General features: G+C 40.5%; 1 protein-coding gene across 1 annotated transcript in view; it reads left to right on the top strand.

Annotated features, from left to right (window-relative positions):
• The window catches only part of ATP13A5 (ATPase 13A5), a gene marked incomplete at both ends in the record, with an annotated part of 105858 nt that overhangs the window by 36948 nt on the left and 46398 nt on the right, over positions 1-22512 (top strand). The window contains 8 exons of the mRNA XM_079767425.1: positions 5599-5769; positions 7897-8054; positions 10767-10955; positions 14451-14512; positions 15998-16148; positions 18424-18510; positions 19397-19553; positions 21547-21664. Of these exons, the coding sequence (XP_079623551.1) occupies positions 5599-5769; positions 7897-8054; positions 10767-10955; positions 14451-14512; positions 15998-16148; positions 18424-18510; positions 19397-19553; positions 21547-21664 (1093 nt within the window). The remainder of the gene's footprint in view (positions 1-5598; positions 5770-7896; positions 8055-10766; positions 10956-14450; positions 14513-15997; positions 16149-18423; positions 18511-19396; positions 19554-21546; positions 21665-22512) is intronic.

Here is a 22512-nt window from a genome sequence, read left to right as displayed (position 1 = left end):
ATACAGAGAGAGAGAGAGCAGAAGGGAGAGGAAGAGAGAGATAGAAACATCAATGAGAGAGAACATCATCCATTGGTTGCCTCCTGTATGTCCCATACTGGGGATCAAGCACACAACCAGGAATGTGTCCTGACTGGGAATAGAACCAGTAAACTCTTAGTACCTGGGATGATGCTCAATCCACTGAGCAACATCAGCTGGGCAATAGTTCTGTTCTTTAGAATTGTATTTCTAGATGATCTCACTGAATAGAAAGCCAGTTTTCTAGTTATTATTTAAACTGTCCTTGCTCTCATTTGTATTTTGTAAAGTCCACTTGAATTTGTGTAATTAGTAAGGCACTATTTGCAAAATATTCTTTAGGCAAACACACACACACACACACAGAATATCCTAATGAGAGAAGAAGAGATTCTACAGCAGCACAAAAATAGAAACTATTTGTCTTTTGTGCTACAAATTGTTGCATTTTTCTGTTTCCAAATTGCTAAAGATAGGAACACACACACACACACACACACACACACACACACACACACACACACTTTTTAACATCACCTAAATGTAAAGGGAGTCGTTATCTATTCCTAAATTGTTCAACACAAGCTGATTTCAAATTAAAAATGAGTCTGCTTAATTTAAAATTGAGAGAAGAAAATGTGGTAAACACAAATATATTCAGTGTAATTGCAAAATATCCATTTAATGTGCTGAAATCTAACTTTCTTATAATGACAGTGATGAGGTTTGCATGCTAATCATATCCTTCATCCAGGATGTTGCCATAGTACCCACTGTGCAAACCTTAAGCCAAGAACTGTCCTCCTCACTCGAAGGCAGTGACTGCCACATTTCCCAGCAGCCTGCCCATGAGGAATGGCTTCTCTCATTGGTGACAGAGAGCCTGGTTGTGAAAAAACAAGGTAGGGTGGAAAGCAGTATTTACTTGCCTGAGTCTGACTCAGTGTGGAGTTCTCGCCTGGATTCTGAGGAAAACTCAGAGAGTTCCAGTGAAGTAGAAATGGTAAACAAGACTCTCCTTCAATAAATGTGCAAAATTGACCTAAAGTCACCTTAAATAGTAAGTGACTTTTCCTAGGGTCTGTTTCTGAAAAAAAAAAAAATAAAGTCACCAGCATTAATATCTATATAACTAAGTACTGATACAAGTAAATTTTAGAGACAGACACATAAAACAGAAATATTGCTTTCTCATTCATTGCTTCAAAAAGAGCTAAGTACCATCATGCTTTAAATACTTGATCACACAGCCCACATAGACTTTTCCACTCATGTACATATTTGTGGAAAGGATGCTGATTGAAAAAAACAGATTAGGGTTAACTTCTGAAAGTGAAAATGTATTCCTAGAACATTGGTCCACAAATGTGACTCAGGTAGTTTCCCCCATTTGCAAAATAGACCTTTACATCTATGGAAGTCTTTATTTTATGTAAGATCAGCAAGTACTCCTAGCATCTTCATACATTTTACAAATAACTTTTATATATCACTTCATTGTGGCATAAAACAAATTGACCAGGAACTATTATAATACCCAATTTACAGATATAGAAATTGAAATGAAAAGATACTAGGGCTGCTCAGATAGCAAGTGAGAGAATTAGAAATGGAATTGGCATTTGTTCTCAGAAGGGGCCATAGGAGTGAGGAGGAGGATTCTAAGGTGAGCAAAGCTGCTGCTGTCATTTCTTTGTGTGATTGCTTTATCTCCTTTTCCCCTCAGCTGGGTATTCCCATCCATAGCACATGCCTGTTGTAAGATCTTCCTCCTCCTCATCTCCTTAGCCTCATCCTATTACATTAAGCTCAACTAAGCAAGAAGCTTCACTTTATTTTATAGCTACACTTAATTATTATTTTGGTTCCAAATACTGCCACCCTTGGAAGTGTGCTTTGTGAAGTACCTGGTATAAATCAAATAGTTATCCCCATGAATTTGAGGTCCTTCAGATCCTAGTCTAGCTGCTGATGTTGTACAAGGCATCGAGGAGGGGGATCTTATCTAGGGCATCCCATCCTTTCTGGTGCCCCCACTTCATTCTGGGCTTGGGAAATGTCCCAGGCTTATCTACCTGGAAAAGGAAGCAGATCCAGGTGCCTTTGGATCTCGGTTTCCACAATCTAAATTTCCTTTGGATTTTTCTTTCAGCTGCCTTTCCAGGGATTTTTTATTTAGCTAGCAGAGTAGTAGGAGAAAGGGAAAAGCTTTGTTCTTACTCTCTAAAATTCATGATCAAACTTATGAGTGACTTTTGAAACCCCAAAACTAGTTATCTACTCCTCTGTCCTTTTTTTCCTGCCTCTTGAGACAATGGTTCCTTTTAAGATCTAGCTCCTCACAAAGCAGTCAAGAGGCAAAAGGAAATACCATAGGGGAAATCCTATCAACATTTTAAAAATTCCTCTTGGCAAAACAGCTAATGTTTCTTAGTTCTTATATGTATTAGACGCTGTGCCAACATTTTACGTGTGTTATTTCATTCAATCCACAACTCTGTAAAGGTGAGAACCTAAGGCCTAGAGAGGGTGAATAATTTGCTTAAGATCACAAAGCTAAGAGGTGGTGGTGCTGATATTTAAATTCATTTGTGTATTTGTTCATTCATTCATTTCACAAAGGTTCTAGTAGCCCTTACTATGGAGCAGACACTCTACCAGATGCTGGGGATACAGCAGGAAACAAGGCAGATACGATTTCTGCCCTCCTAGAGCTGACATTATAGTGGGAGGCATGAAAATAGGTAAATGACATAACTTTCCAACAGTTGAAAATTTTATGAAGAAAATAAAACACTTAAACCCAGACATTTTGACCTCAGAACCTGTGCTTATAATTACTGCCTCCTCATTCTCTTAGGGGTAATTGTGTGTGGGGTGGAGGAATAGTAGACACCCTGCCACAATCCCCTTCCTTCTCCCTCAACTCATTAGAACTACTGATTTATTTGAAACGTATGTGTGGGAAGTATGCATGATCCGAGTTAGACACCTTGGAATTTCCCTAAGTAATTAGTTCACATTTATATTCTGTTAGACAAGCTTAAAATCAGTTGGTAGGTCCAATATTTTTCTCTCTTCTTCCTTTTCTCCTCTCACCCCCCTTTTCTTTTATTTATTCTTTTGTTTATCCATTAACTCTATAAAGATTCAAAAATGCCTACTATGTATCAGGCGCTGTGTTGTATGCTGATCACTAAGACAAATGTCCCTGCCCTCAAATAGTTTATAGTCCTATGGTCCCAGCCAATGTAAACAGACAAGGACGTGGCATTTAAAACACTGTCACCATGCAGAGGCTCACTGGCGACAAGGGAGACAATCTCTCTTCTCAGCAGCCAGGATCTCCAGGTCCTGGAAGCCAACTGAACTGCTAACAGTGAGTGTAACTTCCTTCTGAAACCCTCTCTAGCCATGTCCAAACTTTTGTAGGAGGATCCATTCTTTCTTGGGATTCTAAGAAAGTCCTAGCACAAGACTCTTTATTAATATGTGAACAGAGTAAAAGAGATTTTAAAATCATCTCTGTGTACAATCATCTGATTTCAACCTTATCTATGAAACCTGTATCCAATGACTTCCATTTTTGGTGATTGAATAGCTGGCTGGCTGTTTCCCATACTGTTGGTTGTGTGTGCAGAAACTATTCATCTCTCTATATAAAAGCCTAATATACAAAGTGTCCCCTCGGGAGTTTGACCAACTGGGAGTTCAATCGCTCACTATGACATGCACTGACCACCAGGGGGCAGCGCAGAATGAAGGGAGGTCCTGGCCGGCAGCCAGCAGCCCCTAAGGACCCTACCCATGCACAAATTTTGTGCACTGGGCCTCTAGTTAATTATAAATTGTGAATTAATATTCTGTGATCCAAAGGCAGAAAAACATTTGTAATTTTCTAAGTATCTGCCTTTGCAAAGGTTGATTTAAAAACAATGTGACACAGCAATTTGGAGATTTGCCAAGAGATTCTTTTTACAAAACCATTTAGAATGCAACTGATAAATCCACACACTGGATAGATGTCATAATTGTTCTAAAGTAATGACTTAAGGACAGTGCTTGGTATGGGGTTCACGGATCTCGAAGTAGATGAACACATCTACTTGTAACAGGGTGATGCACCCCAACTCCGGCACCAGGGGTCCTCCCAGCCTTTGCCCTATGTATCTCTTCATCTGACTGTTCTCTATCCTTTAACATATCCTTTAATACGCTGGTAAATGTAAGTATTTCCCTGAGTTCTGTGAGCCACTTAGCAAATTAATCAAATCTGAGGAGGGGGGTATTGGGAGCCACAGGTTTATTGGTCAGAAGCACAGGTGACAACATAGATTTCCAATTGGCATCTGTAGTGAGGTGGGAGCAGACCTGTGGGACTGAGCCCTCAACCTGTGGGATCTGATGCTATCTCTAGGTAGATAGTGTCAGAATTGAGGTAGATTGTAGGACAACCAGCAGGCATCATAAAATTGCTTCTTGTGGGGTCAGAAGTGTTGTATGTTAGTAGTGTGAGAGTAAAGGAAAAACATAGAAGGAAGGACTGGAGGGTTGTTGTTGTTTTTTTTAACTCAGGAAGTCAAGGCAGATTGTGGTCGATAACTTATTAATAAAAAAGATTTATTAGTCCCGCTGTAGCCTCAGATCATCCAGATAATGTGTTTGTACTCCAAAGAGCTAAACAATTCACAGCTTATCCATTGTTAATGCAACTACTATGAGTCAGACAGAGATTACTAGTGAAGTCAGTGGGACCTAGATGCAAGAAGAGTTCCAGACTGACTGGGTGAGGTGCATTCACAAGGAAAAAGCATCAGGACTCAGAGAATGATTCTATGAAAAAGTAGAGCAGAGTATGGGAAGAGGAAGAATGAAACATGATTTGGAGGTTGTAAAACTGATTTAGCAAAAGAGTGGGACCATAAAGAAAGGAAAGCCAAGAGGAAGTTTAAGGATGAAGATACTGATATGGACTTTAGATATGATGAGATGGAGATGCTAGTGGGATGTCCAGGTTGGGATGGACAGCCCACAATTGGGATAAGAGCCCAGGAGAGAGGTTGCTTACTTGTCTGGCTCCCCGGGCTTTACGAGGGCAGGGTTTCTGTCTGTCTTGTTCATCATTATATGCCCAGGTCTTAGAACAGTGCCTGGCACAGGGTAAGCACTTAAAAATAGTTGTTGAATGAATGGATAAATGGGCAGATGAATGGGTGAATGAGAGGCAAATAATAAGAACGATGTACATCTTTTTTTGCTCCTTTATTGCCTAGAATAGTATTGGGCTTAAAGAACACTTGGGGATTGATTGTGATGACTCTTTTCGCTAAAATAGGCTGTTTTTAAAATTATAACTAGGTCAGATGTTGGAAATATAGGAAGAAATTTAATAAATATTTGAAATAGAATAAAGTGCCCCACATTTTGTCTCCTGTATCCCTAAGAACAGTCACCTGACTCAAGGGATGAGCATTCAGACCTGATTAGCTGTGGTCTGTATACTTTCTTAAAACTGGCAAGCACCAGCTCTAAATAACTCGAGTTCACACAAAATCAACAAAATACAATTTTCTTTAGGAGAAAGTATACCTGTTACAAAGACGCCATTGCCCCATATGGAGAATACCATGCCCTGGAAATCCCACAGCTCAGAGGACTATCGGAAACATGTTCTTTTCTGTGGCACAGAAGTGATCCAGGTCAAGCCCTCTGGGCAGGAGCCAGTAAGAGCAGTTGTTTTTCGAACAGGTGAGTCAATTCCACTTTTGTAAATTTAGTCTATGATTGAAGGTGGGGGAATTGGATTTGGGGGAATCTTGTTTGTGATTACAATGTTTGCCACATTCCGGTAATAACAGCCACACTCATTTTCAATTAGGCCCTTATTGTTCGAAGTTGCCACCATTTTCAACTGAATGGTTCATTGTTAAAACCCTTGTAGATGATGAAGCAAATACAAGGATGAAGTATATTTCCTTAAAGGCAAAAGTGTGTTCTTGGTTTTTCTTGTGTTCTTGGGCTTCTTGTCTTCTCTTCTCTCCACCCACTCTGAGTACCAAGAAAACAGTTTCAACCACTATCACTTGAGAGCATTTTCCCTTCAAAGAGTTGCTTGCTGGGCTGTTAAGATCCCTGCTGGATATCTCCACCTGGTTGTCCCACAGACACTTCAAAGTCAAGGCATTTAAACGTGATCTCATCCTCCTCTAGCACTTCTTCCTGTTGACAACATCACCATCTGGTAGAGTCTTCATATCATCTTAACTTTTCACTTTCTCCCATACCAAATAGGGCACCACATCCTGTCTACTTCACAAATACGTCCTAAGCCCTGTCTCACTCTCCTTCACTTCCATTATATTCAGGCCTTCACCATATCCTGTCTAAACCATTATAACGGAAACATTTCTTGACAGTTGTTTTCAACTTTTGCCTCAAATACTTTTCCTTATATTTTGTTCAACCTTTCTCAAACCTATTTCTCAATCTGTCACCAAGTCACATCTATAAAACATAACTTGAAGCAGTTTATGCACATCATGCTTAAAAACTTTTCAAGATATTAGAATTAGTCCCAATCTTTCACGTGACATCACATGGCCAACACCTTCCATGATCTGTCCCAGCTCTGATGTTCACCCCTGACCTGTATTTCTGCCACCTGACATAGTCACAGACCTAAAATGCACCTTTCACTTTACCTCTCTGCTACTACCTGATTTTTTTCAAATTAAAACAAAAAATAAGTTTTGTTCAAACTATTCAGTGGGCAGGAGAACATCTCTTGGCCTGCTGACAAGCAGAAGTCAAGAAGGGTAGAGATCATGAAAACCACATGATTTGAGTTTGTAAAGTGCTAAGGTAACAGGTTACAGGAAACTCTGCCCCTTTTCTCCAAAGCCTGAAAAGCCATGTTTCAGGAGACCAGGTGTCAATTAAGTAGTGGGATTAAGGCATGTTTGTATTTATAATACTGACTCATATCTAGAATGTATAGTAGTCAACCTTAGATATTAATAACTTAGATATTAATGAGTATCTACTAAGTGCTATGCACTGAGGACTCTAAAGAAAAAAAAAATCATGAGGTATTCCTTGTCTTTAAGGAAGATTTATGGTGTGGAGAGGGACACAGATGGATTTATCACTAACTCAAACACAGAGCAGTGATAGATGTCTTTGACCAAGTGTTACAGGCATTCCAAAAAGCAGAGAGATTATTTTTGATATGAAATAAAAGTAGGACTCTGAAAAAATTTATTTGATGAAGTGGCATTTTGAGCCACGCATGATAGGAAGGATTTAGCCAATCATATCAGAGAGCTGAAAAGACATGTTAATTTACATCTGCAAAACACAAAGGAAGGAAAGCACAGGGGTCTTCTGGGACCAGTGCGCAGTTGAGAGATAAGTCTAGCTAGGAAGGCGTGGAACAGCTTTAAGGGGACCTCAAATGCCATGCCTACTTATGTGAACTTTATTCTAAAAAGTGGGTATTCTGGAAGGTTTTTGAGCATAAAAATGACATGATCAGAGGCATATGTATTTAAGAAATTACTTGCCTTGTGCATTGCTTTTCTCTTAATTTTCTATTATTTTCAATACATATTTGGTCTTTAAAACTGCAATGTGAGCCACTGACGCAGTGACTCGCAAAGAAAGAGAAATCAAGCAGGGCAACGGGAATGCTACTTCTTGTACCCAGCGAATTATGAGAAGACTAAATGTAAATACACTGTTAGGTCACAGAAATGCTGTTTTCAGTCCATATTCAAATGATCCTCCTAACCAATTCTTAATTCAATGCAAACCATTTTTGGTTTGGGGGAAACTGTTTAAAGGGACCTTATTCTGCCTGTGATTATCTTCGTGCAGGTTACAATACAGCCAAAGGGGACTTGGTGAGATCCATCCTTTACCCCCGGCCTCTGAACTTCAAACTCTACAGTGATGCCTTCAAGTTCATAGTGTTCCTGGCCGGTCTTGGAGTTGTGGGTTTTTTCTATGCCCTTGGTGTATATATGTATCACAAAGTAAGTACTGAGGGTAAAGCTTTTTAATAGTATAGTTTTCTCAAGGAGTTGGACCCAAATCAACAGGGTTAGATTAGGTTAATTCTGAGTCTCATTATTCTGTGAATCAATGCTGTCCAACAGAGCTTGCTTAGATGATGGAAATATTCTATGCAGTATAGACACTGTCCAGTTTGGTAGCCCTTAACCATGCATGCTTATTGAGCACTTGAAACATGGCTAGTATAACCAAGGAAGTGAATTTTCAATTTTATTTTATTTTCATTAATTAGCCATATGTGATTAGTAAAAAATATATTAGATGGTGTAGCTACAGAAAGTTGCTCCTTTTACCACTTAGATGGGGATAAGAAGTTACTGCATGTGTGGCATTGGTGATACCCAAGCCAAATAGCCTCAGAGGATATACATATTTCCTAAGCCTGATGCGATGGGGAGGATTTAGTTAATCAGACCAGAGAGCAGGAAGGTCATACTAATTTGAGTGAGCAAACACAAAAGAAGAAATGCACAGGGTCTTCTGGCACTAGAAAGCAATTAAGAGATTAAGTCTAGCAAGGTAGAAAGAGATCAGATTGAAGGAGATCTTGAATGCCATGCCTAGAAATGTGGATTATTTGTGAGTGTTGACATATTTGAGGGTGTACTCTGTCCAGGGAATACTTAACATACCATGCAGGCAATGATTGGCCCTGTGTTTTGTTAGGTTCTGAGATGAAATTCAATGTCTACTTTTACAGAGCTGCACGCTGCATGCTGCATGGGTTCCCACTTCCTTTTAAGCTTCAGGGTGTCTGTTTCATTTGGATGTCTCTCTTAATAGTTGTGATAGCTGGAGAGGGAAAGGTTGTCACAGTGATCTCTGAGGTCCTTTCTGGTCCTGAGAGTCTGATTCTCTTGTGGGCTGTGCCATCTTTTCTGTGAGACATCTGAAATCTTAACGGTGCGGGCTCAAAGGAAAGAAGAAAAAAATGTGAGTAAACAGATTCAAACACGGGTATGAAACTGAGTGCAGGTGACCTAGTTACAATGCCCAAACTGGTAGCATCAAGCACATTCTCTGTGTTTGTTGGAGGGGGGCAGGGGTGAATATTAATGGGCAGAGACACAGTCTTAAGAATATCTAGGCAATGTTCATGCTCTCATTTGATCTCTGATAGTCATTTCAATCTGAAATAAACTCCACGGAGCACGTCTGGAGGAGGCCAGGGCATATTGGCAGGAGTAGAATGGACCCTGAAAGAATGAAGCAGACTGTCAAAGCCAGGGGGAGCTGAACTCTGAGGCAGGGTACCAGTTTCAAATGGGATTAGGAGTGTTCAGCAGGAAAACAGGCACAAGACCCTGTCCTGAGACCAAGAGGTACTGGCAGTGATAGGGAAGGAAGGTTTTCTGGGCAGGGCTCAACATCTAATGTGCACCAAAGCAACAAGGCTAATTGCAGACCCCATCTTCTTGGGGTCAAAACCTATGGTGCTGTTGACCTCCTTTATGTGCACTGGTTCAAGATTAGACAGGGCCGAGTCCTTACAGTCAAAACTCCTCTGTGGCTGTGGGAGGGAAAAGCAGGGAATTATGGATTTTGCAATAAACTGAGATTGGACCAAAGATGTATTTAGCAGCCATTGCTACTGAATTTGAATCTGTGATTTCAGTACTCAAAAGAGGACTTTATGGTCAAACTTATGGTTCATTCAAAACAAACAAACAAACAAACAAACAAACAAACAAAAACCTAGGCAAGGTTGGAGAGGATTGAGCCATTATATCTAGGGCATGTGAAAAATAAAAAAAACAAACACCCCATGACTTGATCTTGGCCCTGCCCTTACCAGCCTGTGAATTTCTTCAGATCTGCCTGGAATCTTCACTCCAGGAGAACTGGCTTGTTAGTAAAACACATTGGTACGCATATGTGCCTTGGAGTCAGATCAACTAGAGTTCAGATCCTCATCATTTAACTAGCATGAGGCCTTGAAGAAGTTTTTAATTTTTAAGCCTTGGCTTCCTCACTTGTTAAGTGATTAAGAAAAAATAATGGTATATACATCATGAGGTTATTGTGGAGTAACTAAGCAATGTGTGTGCCCATCTCAGAGTGTGTGTCCAGTGAGGGCAAGCTATTTTTATTATTGGCTTCCCTATAGCAATAATATTTGCTGAGATCTTGGGCAAAATATTGGTCATAGTTTTTAGCAAGTTGTCATTCATTCAATGTGTGTGCTGAGCACCTCCTCTGTGTCAGAAACTACTAAACTCTCTATCAAGAGATGAATAAGATAAATTCAAAGATGAGTAAGCTACAGCTGCTGCACCCGAGGGGGAGAGAGATTTATAATCCAAGAGTCAGGCCACTGTGTGAAATATTATAACTCTAGACTAGTCCCAGTGCCCTGGGAGACCAGAGGGCGTATGGATGGGCCGAGAAGGGCTAGGCACTCTGAGTGGAAGGAATGCTATGTGGAGAGAAACCAAGGCAGGAAAGGTCATGGAGGGTGTGGGGTGAGGATCCGAGTCTCCTGTGTTCTGCAGTGGGAGGCAATTTATTCATTCGTTGAGCACAGCCAAGAGAACCCTCAGCCCCACCCACCAAGAGAGCCAGCTCAGTAGGAATCTTCTGAGTCGCTAGAGCTCCTGTGTTGGGGGAGACGGTGCCAGGAAGGGTGCCAGCCTGCCTGACTGGGCTAACCTGTGTGTCCCTCCCCTCCCCAGGTCTCACCAAGAGATACCGCAACCATGGCTCTACTCCTCCTCACCGTGACTGTCCCTCCAGTGTTACCAGCTGCCCTGACCACAGGCATCGTGTATGCACAAAAGAGGCTGAAGAAAAAGAAAATCTTCTGTATCTCCCCACAGAGAATCAATATGTGCGGACAAATAAACCTCGTGTGCTTTGACAAAGTATGAACTAAACTTTGCCGTTTGGTGATTGATGATTTTAGAGCTGGGAAGAGCCTCAAAGAATGTCTAGTTCGGAGCCCTCATTTTACAGATGGGAGCTCTGAGGCCGGAGAAGGCCACATAGTGAGCTCATGTGAGATCACGTTTTAGAAGCCTGCTGTGCTGAGACCCAAGGAAGTGGGTCAGCCATCACTCATGAATTTCTTTCCTGTGAAATTTAATACATTTTGTCCCTGTTTTGGGTTTCTAAACAATCTCTTACTGTAGAAACTTCTAGATATGACTGGCTTTTTCAGGCAAAAAAATGAGGGACATTTTGATTCCCTGAAGTGCTTTGTCCTGAGCTGAAGTGAGCATATTCGTTTCTCTGCCTCATAGCTTCACTGCTATAATGCAATGGCCTGGCTTGTTCCCTCAGTTCATTTGCATTTGAATAATTGATAAAGGCTTGGCCACTTTTTAATTAACCCACTTTGGCAGAGAGCCCCATAATGAGATGTTCCTAGCTCTTGAGAAGTTCATGGTCTAGCTGAGGAAGCAGGTAAATGGAAGTGAAGATGATGATAATGCAGTGAGATGCATGCTTAATGCAGGTATGAGTGAAGCACAGAGGTGCAGTTACCTGGCACAGGTGGGAGGTCATCTCTGAGCTTGGCTTTGGTTGTGAGATAGAATGGGCCCCAGGCTCAGAGCCAAGCAGCTGAGAAGCATAAGGATGTGCTTATGTCCTACAGCATGGGAGGATAAAGTTCCCTGGGGTGTGGCTGGAATGTGGGCTGTTTGGTAGGGAATGTAGCTGGAGAGGAGGAGCCCAATTGTTCAGTGCCTGATGTACCAAGCTAAGGAGTAGGGCCTTGTCATGAATCGAATGGGAGCCCTTCCCATTTTTTAAAAAGACCAGTGACATTTTTATAGCTGTGTTTTAGTTATTCCATTGGGGGAATTTGATAAGAAGGGATAGAAGGGAGATAGGGCAGAAGCAGGAGGTTTTCTGGGGGGTAACTGAAGAGCACGCTCATTATCCTAGACAGTGAGATCAAGAATGGAGAGTAGAGGACAAACTGGAGAGACAGGAACAGGCTTGACAAGTCTTCATCCCCAATTGGAAGTGGCATAGCTCTTAGATTACTTTAGTTCTATTCTCTCTTAATTTCCTTTGGTAAAGGAAACCCTCTATTGCCATCAGTGGGGAACCAGTAGGGTTAACTTCACAGTAGCTTCCTTTTAGATTCAGGGACAGATAACAGCCCTTTGGACATTTTCTGATAGGTACTCCCATTACTTATCCCAGCGGCATCATTATTGTTTAAAACATAGGAGGGAGATTTATAAAATATGTTCATTATATTTGACTATTTCTAGAGCTAATTTTACACAAGTTGTTTATCTTACTTCCTATGTAAAGCTTTTTCCTCCCCATCCTCACGTGTTTCTTTGCTAGTCTGTGTTAGGAACCACTCCTCAGCAAACTTGGCCAAACTCCTGGTGGCACTATGTCATGTTATAGTGTAAAGGAGTCTTGATTGGGAATTAGCAAAATTAGAAATCGAATCCTGAATTTTAGACTAACTTTCTGCATGACTTTTGCGATAAGAAGATTATTTTTAAGTTTCTTTCTAGCTTTCACATTATAAAGCTCTACCAGCACGATATTGGAATAAAAACACTCTACAATTAATTGAATTATTGAATTTCCATCTAGTGCTGGGCTTCTGAGTACACTTGTTCCCATGTGTATCTTCAGTTGATGTTGGTTTGTTGTAAGTTTTCTAAAACAAGTTCCCTCTTTTCTATTCAATTCAGCCCAAGCCTGGGCTAATATTTATGCCAAGAAGTTTTCTTTATCTATTTTATTCTCTTTATAACCTAAGCTATAATTTACGTTTCTTTCTATTTTATGGTCAGCTTTATTGTATAATGGTCGTTTTCATGCAGATAAATAACATGTACCATTTCTATTTGCTGCCATACCATCTCTATTTTCATGTTCAAAATATTGATGCTTAAACACATAATCTAATCACCAGAAAAACATCTCAGTTTGGATTAAGTTGCTAAGTCTTTTTGAAATGGAACAACTCAAGGGGATTTGAAAACACATAGGTTGTGTTTCTTATAAAATGCAGGAAGGAAATGAAGCAAATAGCTTTTCTTGTTGTTGTCCTTCAAGAAATAATGCACACAGGCATGTTAGCTTTCTATAAAGTCCAAATGAATGAATACAACAAAGATTTCTTAATTCTTTAATCTAAAAATCAGTATGGGCTTTGTCTTTCCACACACTTTGCCAAATTTATTTACCATTTGTCATCTAGGGGAAGACTCTAGATGACTGGATTCTGGCTCTTTCTCTCTAATTTACAGGCCATTGTGCCCTGAGGCTGCTCGGTCACCTATAGCCCGAGACTGTCTATCTATTTACTCAGTTGTAAGAATTGAAAGCATTGTGATCACTCACAGTAAAGCACTGTGCTAATGTGATGTGCTGCAATGATAGAAGATGTCGTTTAGTAGGGAAAACTGAAAATTCAGTGTCTTATACAGAGATGACCTTTAAAAAGTACGTCAGAGATCTAGGTGTCAGTGTTGAAACAGGATATTCCCCAACACTTGGTAGTACTCTGCTCTGCCCTGATAGTGTTGACACAATGGTGGCCAGCTCCTTACTCTGAATAGGTATTTAGCAGTCCTAAAGCTGTTGGTAGCCAGCTCCTTACTTTGAATGGGTGTTAAGCAGGCCTAAAGCTGTTAGCCTACTTACTGAAGACATTGGGATCTGTAGTTCATGACCAACTGTGAAACAATGAGCAAATTAAAAGTGCTATGATTGTCCTCAGTTCTGTTTTGAATTCTCTGTTACATTTTCTGGTAAATACTCTCCCATAATACAGAAAATCAAATCTTCCAGCTAATTTCCTCTTGACCTAACAATAAAACCCATTCATGGACATTCATAATATTTATTTAGCACTTTGTTGCTCTTTTTTAGTCTCAAAGCCCTTTATCAACATTTTATTATCAATCTGGAAAGTCACCATGTCACCCATATTTTAGGAAATTGTGTGAACCAGATGGCAGACTGTGAACTAAATACTCTTAAAAAGGAAAGGAAAACTTCTGAGCTCTGCTTCACAAAGAGAACAAGTGCCAACTAAAAGTCAAAGCTGGTTCTTATTATATATCCATTCACTGAACCTCTCTCATTTAACAACAAGTCAAAACATTAGCAAACAAAAACAAATCACTTCCATTTTGTTGTAATGGTTAGTAATTAGAATCATCTAATTATCAACATGGTCTCTTGGGAATCATTTGTCACCTGCTGAACCTTTCTTTCAGGTGCCCTTCTCTGATTTGAAATTCGATGCTTCCAAAGGGAAAGCTTTGGATAACTAGACGTACTTTAATTTCTTGGGAACTTGGTTTTTATGTGAGTCATGATATAATTAAAAGCTCTAAATATTATGCTAATACCAACTCTATTTTTTTCCCCAGACTGGCACTCTTACAGAGGATGGGCTGGACCTCTGGGGGACTGTCCCCGCTGCTGACTCCTGGTAGGCACCTTCATGAAGAAGGAATGTGTGATTGGTGAGGCTGCCTTGGGGCTACTCAAATCTATTCTTCCAGTGTTGAGGGATCAATGCCCCATAAAATATGTATAATAATTGGCTGGAACCAGCTCCCAATTATTCTAATTTTTTAAATTAAATGAGTTCTAATTTCAGACTCAGACAGGGAAAGTAGGCCTTCAAACTCCACATGAAAAATGGAATAGAATAAGGTTAGTGATTAAGAACCTGAATGACTAAAACAGAGCAGTAAAGAGTGAAAACAGGACTGTGCTTAATTAAAAACTGCAAAGACTTCCTGGGCAGCTAGTGTGGAAGGAATCTAGAGAAGAAGAGCACCATCTCTTCCCTTAGTTTACACTCCAGTGGAATAAAAGGGTGCAGAGTGACAGCAGGCAGGCAGCACGCACAGCGTTGCAGAAAACCCATGGTCTGGGCCTCAACAAACTCCCTGGGCTCTAGCCCTACTCCTGAGTCTCTGCCTCTGGCCGTGTAGAGGTCCAGTCCAGGCCTTTGTCCAGACAGGCAGGGCCTCTACTGGTCAGAGCCACAAAAGGGAAAAAGGGTATTTGCAGTTTCAATCCTTCCTCTCACTCCCTTGTCCCTAGTACTCTGAAAAATTTTGGGAGATAGAAACATCTAGATACAATTACTATTTAGCTCTAAGACTGGAGGAGAAGAAGGTAAACCAAGCTGGTCTACTGTCAAAGAAGAAAACAAGCTTTAGATGCTGGATGTCCATGCCAGGAGTTTCAGGGAATAGGGGCAAAGGCCAAAATGCTGAGTAGGAAGAAATATTGTAGTCCATGCATGCTTTTACTTGAGCCACCTGGCAGGCATCCTTTTCATCTCCCCTGCATCATTGGCTTAGGGACTTCTTGCCTAGAGACAGCTCTGGGGAGTTTGCAGGAATCAGTTCTGAGCCTTACAATGTGCCTTCCTGTGATGCTGCCATCATGTGTGCTGGCTACAAGTACTCTGACAGAAATCCTTGTGATTCTATATCCTGAAATTACAGCATTGATTCACCAGTGGAAAACTATTGAAAAGGAAATTCACATCCATCTCAAAGGATGGTTTTATGAATAGTAATATGCAGGCAGAACACTCCAGTTAGAAAAGAAGGAAGCCAAGTGAGCTGATATTTGCAAACTCTCCAAGGGCTCAAGGGCAGGGCAATACCTGTGCAAATATAGAAATCGCAAGATGTTTAACTTGGCTCCGGAAAAATTGTGCATCAAGGATACCAGTATGAGTAGAATCTGTAAGGTACTATAGAAACGAAGAAGACAGGGCCTTGAATACCAGGCTCAGGGTTTGAACTTTATCATACTGGACATGGGGAGCTATTGAAGGTTTTTGGCATAGGGGTTGGGTATTATTGAAGCTCTGTGTTAGTGAGATTTAAGGGGCATAGGTGTAAAATGATTTTGTTGAAGGCCTTAACTTATTAGTTACTTTCTCTACCAGTTTCCAGGAAGTCCACAGCTTTGCCTCAGGCAGGGCTCTGCCCTGGGGCCCACTGTGTGCCGCCATGGCCAGCTGCCACTCTCTGATCCTCCTGGATGGGACCATCCAGGGAGACCCTCTGGACCTCAAGATGTTTGAGGGTACCAACTGGGTAAGATGATAGTTTATTGCTTCAACAGAATGGACAAAACATGAAGGAATCCTTACTGGGAATGCTAAAGCTTTTCTAAGTTTAGTTGAAACCCAGAGAAGATTTATAATCATGCACATATGAAGAAGTCTGATCCTACCTGAATTTTCTAGCCTTTATGCCAAAGGACTCTGTTGATGAGTGCAACATGAAGTAGGGTTGCATGATCAGATGAATTTGGGAACTGCTGTTTAAACAAAGTTAAATCAATTTCTTGACTGCAAGATTTCTTTAATATACTGTGGTGCATTGTGACTATTCAAGAGAGACTATGAAATGCCGCATTTCCCAAACCTATTTGACCACAGAAACCTTATTTATGGGCCAAAACATGTTTTGGAGAAAAATATTCTTCAAAACATCCTCAGAGAAACAGTAGACTAAAGCAGTGCTGTCCAATATAGTAACCACTTATCACATGTGGCTAATGAGCATTTCAAATGTGGCTATGCAAATGAGGAACTAAATTTTTTATTTTATTTACTTTAATTTAAATTTAAGTTTAAATAGCTACAAATGACTGTATTAGACAGCATAGGTTTATACACCAAACTGGGTGGCTCTCAGCCCAATGGGTTCAATTTTCTGAGCTGAGTGTGAATGGTAGTTGAAGGTCATAAACCCATCGCAACTGTCATGACAAGGTGGGAAGACCTCTCCACTCTGCCACTCTCTAGTATGGACCCCAAATTCAGAACCAAGACTCTGAGTCTGTGCCTCATCATGCATTTGAGATTACAAAGCCTCACTCACAGAGTTGTGGTGAGCATTGAGACTGTGAGCCTAAAAGGGCCCTGTATTGTAAAGTGCCCAACATATGGAGGCTATTAATGAATGAATGAATTAGTTACTTAGATTCTCCTGTCCTCCAAAAAAATGTTCTAAAGCTACTTATAATGATACATCAAATACAGGATGGCATTTTAAACAGAGTTGTAAAGAAATTGAAACAAATTATTGTAGGGACATTAAGAACATCTCACAAAAAGTTTAATTTAAAGATGTATGGTGGGAAAATTGTAGCTTTCTAGAGGCCAGAATAATAAAAAGAAGAAACCTGTTAAACAGGGAAGTTTCTGATATCAGTACATTATAATTAGAACAATTGTTTTGGAGATATTTTTGACACCAAGACAAAATAGTACTCACTTCCCTGGATCTGAATGGAGAGGAATCAGGATAATTATTATAAGCAATGTCTTACCAACATCACTAGAGTTGGCACAATAATGAATTACACAGGGTCCTTGTTGCTATATGTGACTTTGACCCTGGTTTTAGTAGTGCCCCTTTTCCATAACAGGAGGGTTGACTATCTGCACAAATGACAGATGAGTTAGGCTCATGTATGGAAACATAAATCATTAATATTAGCTTTGTAAGAACTGTTTTTAAGTTCCATCCCAAACAAAGCATCGAAGTGCAAGAATGTTCATCAAGTTTAAAGTTGGGTGAGAAGCAGCCTGGAATTAAGCATCTTTTGGTAAGGGGGAGGGGAAAAGTCCTTATAGACTGTAAGAATTTTAGCACTGGAAGGGATATTAGAGTATTTTTCAGAAGAAACTGTGATCTAGAAAAATGAAGCGATATTTCCAAAGTTAAACAGGTGACAGAGCGAACATCACTGTTATCTCTTATATTCTGACCTTTATTATGTATATATCTGACTGATTTTCCCATATATTAGGTTAATATTAGTTTCTCCGGTGGTATGACTTACATTGTTATAATAAATATAAACCATACCAAAAAATATAAACCTTTTTGAAATATGCTTTCCAATTTTTCTGGCAGCTAACTTGCTAACTCTCTAGCTACCCAATTAAATGGGTATAGCATCAGAAATAGTCCCATGTTTATCTTAAGATGAAATCCTAAATCATCTGAGAGCTAATGTGCTCAGTTCCATTGAAGGGTAAATCTCCACTTAAGCCCTCCTTCAATTACTAGACATACCATTTAGGAAGAGCCATTGGCCTATAGCTCACATTTCTTCCATCAATTACTACTTAAAATGCAGTCACAATATTTCTGGCTTTTCCACATTCTACAAGAAGATCCTTTAACGTATATCAACATAACAGAAATCTGACAATGGGGTATTAAGATAATTGGCCTAGAAGAGAAAGTATGTTAAAAGGGCTTTGAAAAGATTAAAGTGCTATGTAAATGAGAGAAATTTCTTTCTTATTATTTTTCCCTAAGGAATCTTATGAATGTTTTTATTTTAAAACAGATAATGGAAGATTGCAATGTGGACTACTGCAAATTTAGGATGTCAGACTCAAACATAATAATAAAACCAGGACCGAAAGCCAGTCAGGTATGATTTGCTTCTTTGAATCATGTAGCTCTTTCCCCTTAAAACAGATGAAACTCCCCTGAATTCTACATATTTCTACATCCTTATTATTTTGCCTTATCCTAACAGTCTCCATAGGTGCTTTGCTTATTTCTTTACTCCTGAATTTATCCATTAATTCATTCAACACCCACTGAGTACCTAGAGCACTGTGCTCAGTGCTAAGCAATGGAGTGATTTCAATGCTAGACAGGTTGGGCTCTGTGTTGGAGTACACGGGCTGGTAGAAAAATCAATAGGGGTACAAATAAGTATAATACAATGTGCCAAGTGCTATAATAAAGGCCAAACACAGTGCCACAGGAATCCAGAGATGGGCGTAAATACTCTTTCTGGGAGAGAGAAGCACCACAAAGGAGGGGTGACCTGTGAACTTGGCCTGGAAAATGATTAGGATTTCTCCAGGCACCCAAAGGAAAGGGTCTTGCAGACCAGACAACTTGATGAAGGAATTGCCTTAGAGGGAGCCCGAAAAATACCAATGTTGTAACAAGTACACCACTTCATGATGTCCCTGAGCTCATTGCAAAGGAAACCCTGTTTATTGGTGTGTATCTGCTAAATCTCACTTAAAAGCTTCTTAAACACCCCTTTTTTCTTTTTTAATTTTTAAACTTTTATCAATTTTTAGAGAGAGAGGAAGGGAGAGGGAGAGAGAGATAGAAACATCAATGAGAGAGAAATAGCATCAGCTGCCTCTTGCATACCTCCTACTGGGGAACCTGCCTGTAAGCCAGGCATGTGCCCTGCCCGAGAATTGAACCATGTCCTTTTGGTTTCTGGGTTGACACTCAACCACTGAGCCACCCCGGCTGGGCTCAACGCCTTTTTCTTGGTCCACTCTCAGAGTCCTGTGGAAGCTATTACCATCTTGCGCCAGTTTCCCTTCTCATCGAGCCTGCAGAGGATGTCTGTGGTTGCTGGGCTAGCAGGCGAGGATCACTTCCACGTCTACATGAAGGGCGCCCCAGAGATGTTGGCCAAGTTCTGCAGATCCGAAACAGGTACTAAGTGGCACATTTCCCTTTCGGGAGTGAGTGTTTTAAGTCCAAATACATAAAGCAAACAAGCCTAAGTCAGTCAGTGTGGAGGGAGTTGTTTTCTCGGTGGGTGGGAAGTGGGACTCATAGATTTGATAAGACAGACATGATACTTCCAAGGCAAAGAGGCAGAGAGTAAATACCCAGCTGTGGCCCAGCTAGAAAAGCCCAACCGCAATGGGGTATCATGGAAGGAGAGGCGAAGCGAGCATTGGGAGCCAGAATAGGAAGCTACACAGGGCTCAGAGAACCAGGGTGGGTGATAGTGAGAAGCACTCGGAAGACAGAGCCAAAGGGAGAGGCTGGGACACTAGACCAATTCTACAGAAGGGGTGTTCTGTCACCTCCTGGGGAGCTGGCACCTCTAAAGGAGCCTCAGAGACACCGATGGAAGGAGAATGCAGAAAAGATAAGTCTTTTAGAAAAAAAGTGATTACAATAAATTAGGTGGTATTAGAGCATGGTAATAGATCATTTTCACAATACCAGTAATTTCATCTTTCTGGGTCAGATTTTGAGCTGATTTATATTGTTTCATAGTCTTATAAACATATGCACCCTCTAAGCAGCAGCCCAGATTTATAAGAATACTGTTGCATTCAAATGAATTCATTTGGATAAATTGCCCTTTTCCTTTTGATTTTTCATCTACATTCTCCTTATGATTGCTGATATCCATCAACTCGTGCACAGAATTTTGATTTGGCAAATGATTGCTTTAACTTCTCTCTATACTTGGAGTCTTTTGTGTCTTAGAAGTACCTCCTTTTTCTTATTTTGATCTTCATAGCTCTCATTAACTCTATCCTTTATAGATTGATGACCTATACTTTTCTTTCTACTTTTTCAGCCACACAGATATAAGTATCTCTTTGCCATTTTAACCAGTAACTATTGACCCTGCTCTGTCAGGTTTGGTGTCACTTGCCACCTCTTATTCTTCTGGTAGCCCTTCCAATTATTCCTATTGTTCTAAGCTCTCATCCTTTACAAATGCTAATATCATCTTCAGTGATTTTTTTCCCTCCTGTACTTAAGAAATAGAGAGGTAGGAGCTTCCTTGAAATTAGACCCACCTGCAAGATTACTTCAGAATCACAGTAAGTCTGAGCTGAATGGGTACATATAGAGCCACACCCCCCTCCTTTTTTCTATTGTAAAATTCAGGTGCAGAAGAGAGACTTAACATGCCCAAGGTCAGAGAGCTAGATGGTAATAGAGTGGAGACTGGAAGTCAGTGTTTTGCTACATAAGCTGCTACACCTCCCATTATACTGTGCTTCTTTCTAATGCCTTTACAGGCATACTATAAACCATAAAGGTTTTATAAATATGCTAACATTAGTTATAATTACCGTGTCAAAATACACACATGTTTGCATTGTGTCATCCATTATCTAAAGTAGAGACCGACAAACATTTTTTAGAAGAGCCAGGTACTAAATAATTTAGGATTTGTGAGCCACATGGTTTCTGTCTCAACTGCTCACCCCTGCCATTGTAGCCTAAAAGCAGCCATAGACAATGAAACTAATGGGTGTGGCTGTGTTCCAATAAAACTTTATTTACAAAACAACAACAACAACAACAACAAAAAACACATCCGATGGGCCAGATTTAGCCTGTAGTTCACTGACCCCTGATTTAGAGAATCGGTATTTCTCTCATTTCATCCAGGGAGATATAGTGCTGAGGTCTGTCCATACTGAATCCAGCCAGTGTATTTGACACTTAGTTGATGACCAGAACATCTTTGGCATTTGTTTCTGTCAGAGTAATAAGAACACACTATGAAATGTTTGTGGCCTTTAACTAGAAGCTGTGGTTTTTCTATTAAAGCATTTTTAATGGAGTGGAGGTTAAAACAAGATACAGTGGCTGCATCCCAGAGTCTTGCTTAGGAGTTTGGTGACCTTCAATGTGACCTTGCATTTACCTGTCTTTTCTCTCCTGGCAGTGCCCAGGAACTTCCCCCAGGAACTGAGAAATTACACAATGAAAGGCTTCCGTGTCATTGCCCTTGCCCATAAAGCCTTGAGCCTGGGGAAGCTTTCAGAAGTGGAGAGTTTATCCAGGTAAGAAACTCAAAAATCAGTTCTGTGTGTATGAAGTGAAGGATCCCCTGGAGATGAATGGACAGCTTAAATCATTAAGAAAGTTCTTGGTGATGAAGACTCAATCTCATTCAGCTCCTTATTTCAGAGATGGCTAACTATGAGCTATACTGGGAGGACTTGATTAGATCACAGTGCTGGTTAGTGGCAGAACATGGTTGGTGGTTGAGATGTCCTAACTCCCAGATGCTAGTAGCAAATTCTCTCTGCCCTGAATTCCATCATCCCACCAAAATTCCATCATCCCACCAAAAATGACCAACGTTACTTGGGAGGACAACATACAAAAGATTTGAGGGAAAGAGACAGTTGGCACCTTGAAAGTTCTCCAGAATCATTTAGACTTAGCTTCTTTCAGGGCCCAACAATATACCCCCCTCAGATCTGAAGAGGTAGTGAGTGCAAACTGCATTTTTAATCTATATATATATAAAAGCCTAAGCGACATTTACAATGGGTCGACTGAATGACTGGTCGACTGGTCGCTATGATGATGCAATGACCACCAGGGGGCAGACACTCAATGCAGGAGCTGCCCCCTGGTGGTCAGTGCATTCCCACAGTCAACCTCCCACAAACCCTCCTCCCCCAGCCAGCCAGCCCCCATTAGCCCCCATTGACCCAATCGCCAGCCAGGCCAAGGGACCCCACTTGTGCACAAATTCGTGCACCACACCTCTAGTATGAAATAGAATTCAGTATCCTTAATTACATTACAGGGATGAATTGTCCTCATTAGAGGATAATCTGTAGATCTTTTTAAATGTTTCTCAATTTTTAACAGCTGTTTATGAATTGTCTATGACAAA

This window comes from Cnephaeus nilssonii (assembly GCF_951640355.1).
Source record: "Cnephaeus nilssonii genome assembly, chromosome: 3".
NCBI classification, from domain to species: Eukaryota; Metazoa; Chordata; class Mammalia; order Chiroptera; family Vespertilionidae; genus Cnephaeus; species Cnephaeus nilssonii.
The sequence above is the reverse complement of the archived record's forward strand: the minus strand, read 5'-3'. Positions and strand labels throughout refer to the sequence as shown.